Raw genomic sequence first — 5,558 nt, 5'->3', positions numbered from 1 at the left:
ACATTCAGCAAATTAGATCTCATAAGATAATGGCAGCGGTAGTTTTGCTTTTCTGCAAATCTACATAGAAATTACAACAGCTTATTAACTTGTACAGTTCGTTCTTAAATTATTAAAATTAATTAGTACTTCAAGATTGCTTAAATTCATTGTTTGTTAATATTATCACTTAAGATTAACTTACTTAATTTTACCTTAAAGTTTATAGGTTGAGTAGATTCATACTAGAGGAATGGCAAGTCTAATATATGATTAGACTTAAAAATAAAACGAAAATACTATACTCGTAAAATACTTACTCCTGTTATGCTCCTCACATTGTCCCAGGTTTTTAAAGCTGGATGTTTGTTTTCAGTCTTTCTTGTTCTTATCTTGAAAAGATTCATTATTTTGCATTCAAAAAACTCTGCAAATCCGCTAAAATCATGAGAATTAAGTCTATTAGTCAATACGCATTAGTTGCACTTAAATCCTGAGATAATTTCGAATTAAGACATCAAAACCCCACCGCCTGTCTAGGTTATTAAGGAGGAGACCATTTTTAGAACTTTCTGCGACAATTGGCTGCTTTTGTTTTGCAACTATCACAGTCTGCCTGTCAGTTATGGGTTTCAGCGAATTAGTATCACCTTCAGTTGTAATTTGTGCTTCTTCGGACTGTGATTACACCCATTTTCTTTTTATCAATCTGTGACGAATAATCAATCGGAGCTTTAGCATCTTAACTTTAAGTGGTAGTTGCTGATATTTTTCCTCCATGGGGTATTCACTCATGGTAAGAGCACTAAAGATTTCGCCATCCGCTGCCAAGTTGAGTTCCACAAAGTTGGTATAATCCACCTACAGTGTGCCGACGAATTCGTGGACATTTAATTTTATCAAAGTAGTATACAAATGTAACTATTTAGATTTACATAGCTTAAAAGCATTTCATGTCTATCACTACAAGGCTCTATGCGAGTCTTCTATTGTTCGAAAGTATTCTTCTGTCAGCTCAATCAGGATACAATCCGTTTTTTCTTTCACTATTTCCATAGACTCAGCTGCTTTTCTTCCAATACAGATTTCTAATTAAAGCCGAGATTAGTGTGGCAGCCCACAAAGACGGGGCGTTTAAGGGATGTATATCGCACTCATTCAAGTATAAATAAGTAGGAGTATTTGAATTGAACGAAAAAGTCAGCAATGAAGTTAATGTCACATTGGGGGCCTCGAAGAATTATTCTTTGGAGGGCATCAACAACATAGAAAATGATTTGATTAAAGTTATTGAACTAAAGAAGTCTGTATTAAAAAGTCTGTATTAAAATAAATGTACAACGTTTTTTACTGAATGAGCTGTTTCTTCTTTCAAACCAACAACATAAATTGAAACTCCACGTTAAATATGCTTTCTTTCTTTACAATACGTAAACAACAACCTTAGTTTATTGAAGGAAAAGGAGGAATTTACATATAAAGCGTTGATGAAAACAAAAGTTGGTTGAAAAATTAAGTATTTTGAAAATGTGTGTTTATTGTTTTGTAAAATTAAGTTTTCTTAAGGTTCGATCTGTTCATGTTGTCAGCCCCAGACAGTGCGCATCCATAACATGCACATACATATGTAGATGCAGTTCTGTTTTTTCTTAAGAAGCATGAAAACGAGTTTTCGGCACTTTTTCTACTTTTCGACAATGCGCGTGAATATTCCTGTTGAAGATTGCAAAATTCACACACCTCACATCAGCAGCATCAGACGAGTGCATTTTATTTTTATTGTTGTTTGTATTGGCGAATGATGGGTGTTGCATTTGTACTTACTACTGTATGTATTTATGTGTATGCACATGTATGTATACATTTACAATTAGCTGTAAGCAGCGCTGGTTGGTTTTTGTTGCTGTTGCCACTTTGTCTGTCTATACTGCCAGCGTATCGAGTTGCCATCCATTACGAATGGGAGTACTTAAAGTTACGAGTATTCCGCCGGCATTAAAACGTGCACACGCGACGAGTATAAAATGTCTGTAATAAAAGGCAGAGGCTAGCATTAATTTTTCAGTACTTCGACGAGTCACAACTAACCAATCAACCAACAAACCAATCAACCGACCAATCGTCCAGCCAGCCATCCAACACTCTACTACTAAAAACAAAACAAAAAGCCCGATCGCACGTAGAAAACCTTCTCCTTCGAAACGAAAACATCCCGTATTAAGCGCGTGTGCTTGTGTGTGCTAAAGAAAAAGAAGGAAGTGTCCCATTTACACTAAGAAGATTACGCAATCTTATTAAAGATGAAGTGTGCTATTTTATTTGTTGTTGTTTGCATCGCCTCCGCCATGGCTGCGCCAGCACCTCAACAAGAAGTACAGGTTTTGCGTTACGATTCAGACGTGGAGCCTGAGGGATATAAATTTCTGTAAGTGAAATAAAAATGTACATACGAAAGTGTGTATGAAGTGTGTGAATGTGCGTGTATGCGATTTGGCAAGTTTCGATGGCTCCATTCACTTGAGAGTGTGTCACGTCACAAGGTCAAGATGCAATAATGATTTTGCATTTAGCACTAATTACGTCAATACATTTTTTTCTTTGCTCATATTTTCTTCGCTTCTTTGATGTCCCGCTAACCTACATACCGAATATCAGAGTGGAGACTAGCGATGGCAAACTGCATGAAGAGGAAGGCAAATTGAAGGACGTCGGCACGGAGCAAGAGGCGATTGTAGTGCGTGGGTCATTCTCCTATGTCGGCGATGATGGTCAAACTTACACGGTCAACTATATAGCCGATGAGAATGGTTTCCAACCGGAGGGCGCACATTTACCACGTGTTTAAGATGATTTAAATTGATCGTTCCTTTGCTTACATAAAACTATCTACATAAATAATCCGAACGAGTACTGACAAGTTTGAATGCATAACAACAGCAGCAATACCTACAGCGTTTACAGAGCGGGCATATCCAGCGATTTTATATTCATTGTGTTAACTAGGTTTAAGTACATACACACATACGTGTGAAAGAAAAGCAAACGAAAAAATTAATGAAGTGCAAGCATGAATAAATAGTGTTAAAGACGTGAAATACTTAATCAGAAATGAAGTAGAAACTATTCTATTTTTAGGAGTTTATTAGGTTAAGATAACAGTAGTTTACTGGAAAAAACATTTTTTTTAATTATTCTTTTCTAAGAAGCGTTCTCGAAATCTTTCGAAAAAAGTATGGGTACTTTTTCTATATATAAAAGTATATATATAATTATCGCTTACACCCTTTTTGGGTGTTTGGCCGAGCTTCTGCTCCTATTTGTAGCGTGCGATTTGAAGTTGTTTCACAAGTGGGTACTTTTACACTCACATAATTTCCTTTATGTTAGCAAGATGCTGCCTAGCATTTTTCATAATTTATGTTATTTGCTAGTTTAAAGAAAATGAAAAAAAAAACTAATTAGTTGGTATGTAAATGATGAATATAAAGGAAAGTGAAATTTTTTAACATATTCGTAAATCTCACATTTTTAATTTTTGTTATATTTTTGTTCATATAACGGCCATCGGCAACTACCTAAAGCAATCAAGAGAGATATCATCTTCATCAGTGTTTCCTTGAATCCCTAGCAGGACATCAACAACCCCAACGCGCCATCTCGTCCGATTAATGGATAACGCCTTCACCTGCTTCTAGCTTTACCTGAGTTGAGCCATCTCGCGATCCACAGTTGTTTTCCATGTTTCCCTAAGCCTACCAGAGACTCTTCCCGCCGCTGTTAGTGAATTCCATTCCATTGCCTTCTTCCATTCTGCCTTTCATTTCTGTCTTCTAATCCAAATATCTGGCGGCTTCATGTTTGCTTTTTTAAGCAATTCCTTGTTTGGCATTATTTTTTGGCCAGAAAAATCCAAATATAATCCTTAGACAGCGGTTGACAAATACTTGTAAGCGACTGACCGCCGCTATGGTGATTTTCCAGATAGAGCTGTCGGTAGCTCTATCTACTTGAAGGCTCTAACCTTTAAACTGGAACTCTTGTTGTTGTGTCGTCACACAGAATTCAACAAAAGGAATGCCCCTCTGGTTTTTCAATTAGGGAGCGTAAGTTTACATCGTGCCACCGCCCGGGAAAACTTTTCCGTCGAGGTAAGTAAGTCCCTCCACAGTTTCTATAGGGTTACCTGCAACCTCCATCTCACAAGAGAAATATAGTCATATAAAATAAATATATACCAAAATTGTGATGGGAAGAAACAACTTAGCCATGCCCATGAGCCTTAGAGAAATAAATGATGAGCCCAAATGGAAAAAAAATAAATTCTGAGGGATCAGCGTTGCCATGTCTACTATTGGGTATCCTTGTGTATCTCTATAAAGACTCGCCCAAATTTGGTTCACGTATTGCCCTCCACCTTATTTAGATCTGGCATAAATATTATTTAGATCGTACAAAAGCCGTGATTTTTACATATTAAGACTAAATTTGTGCCCGTACATCTGACGATACAAGTAATGGCTTTTATTGCTGTGAGTTTGCTAGGTTAGGGCTCCTTTGGGGTCCATTGTGTTATCAGTGGCATGTATTTAAAGTCGAACTATTATTTTATGTAGTTCGTATTGCAAGTTTTCGTGAGTTATATAAGGTAGTTTATTTCACCTAGGAACTACGGGAAAATATATTTATACCTACATCGGCCACTTCTAAATTCGGTTCCATGCGCAATAAGTCTCATTATTCTGCGAGATATGCTTTATTCTAGCATCATATGAAATCACATACATTTAGATTTAGAAAAAAAACTTCCTACACTTCGGTATAGATTTCATTAGATTAAACAGGCGGCTCTTATTACGAATTCAATTAGTGCCTATTGTGATATCCAGATAACTATTCCTCCAACATGTCATTAAGTCATATCTATTAATTGGCGAATCCAAACAGCCACTCCAACGAAACACGCTTCTCCTCAACTCAAGTATGCGGGAATCTTAAAAGAGCTCGTATGCTTGGGCTGTATTCTTCAAATCGTTCAAAACCGTTAATTTAACTCTTCACTCTTGATTGTCTATGATGAATGCTAATTTTAAAACTGCAAACACTAATTTAAATCTAAGCCTGAAAAGCACTACGGTATACTCGAAATTTGTAAGCTCTAGCTCTAAACCAGGATCTCTATGAAGTTGCTAAGAGCAGGCAGACGGTTCTTTTCGATATCCATTTTGGTGTCATCTGAGAAGATTGGAGTCTCTCACAATGATGTCATGTTCCCAGTCACTTCTTCAGTATAAGAAGAAGCCAATGTGACTACAAAGATTTTGAAATTGGGCGGAATATCTGCTACTATAGAGAAACAATCTAAATACGCTAATTTTAATTAAAATGTGCGAAAGGTTATGTAAAGTCTAACTTCGTCTGAATTAAGATTCTTCTACATTTAAAACAACATGGTCCAATGAACGAGGTATTTATGGTTTCTAAAAGCTTACGCGGCCGCCGTAGCTGAATGGGTTTGTGCGTGAGTACCATTCGGAATTCAGTGAAAGCGTAGATTAAATCTCGGTGAAACACCAAAATTA

At 36.7% G+C, this 5,558-nt stretch overlaps 1 protein-coding gene across 1 annotated transcript; it reads left to right on the top strand.

Annotated features, from left to right (window-relative positions):
* The first annotated feature begins 2,028 nt into the window (after positions 1-2,028).
* On the top strand, positions 2,029-3,088 carry LOC128862276 (larval cuticle protein 65Ag1-like). The gene is made up of 2 exons (XM_054100819.1): positions 2,029-2,404; positions 2,635-3,088. The coding sequence occupies exons 1-2, from the start codon at positions 2,280-2,282 to the stop codon at positions 2,822-2,824; spliced, it is 315 nt and encodes a 104-aa protein (XP_053956794.1). The 5' UTR covers positions 2,029-2,279; the 3' UTR covers positions 2,825-3,088.
* Positions 3,089-5,558: the final 2,470 nt, after the last annotated feature.

The sequence above is a fragment of the Anastrepha ludens genome, chromosome 4 (genome assembly GCF_028408465.1).
Source record: "Anastrepha ludens isolate Willacy chromosome 4, idAnaLude1.1, whole genome shotgun sequence".
NCBI lineage: Eukaryota > Metazoa > Arthropoda > Insecta > Diptera > Tephritidae > Anastrepha > Anastrepha ludens.
Note: the sequence above shows the minus strand (reverse complement) of the source record. Positions and strands in the feature narration are given on the sequence as shown.

Coding starts and splice junctions, on each gene's coding strand:
- LOC128862276 (XM_054100819.1), top strand. CDS start 2,280: ATGAAGTGTGCTATTTTATTTGTTGTTGTTTGCATCGCCTCCGCCATG. Junction 2,405..2,634: donor CCTGAGGGATATAAATTTCT/GTAAGTGAAATA, acceptor ACCGAATATCAG/AGTGGAGACTAGCGATGGCA.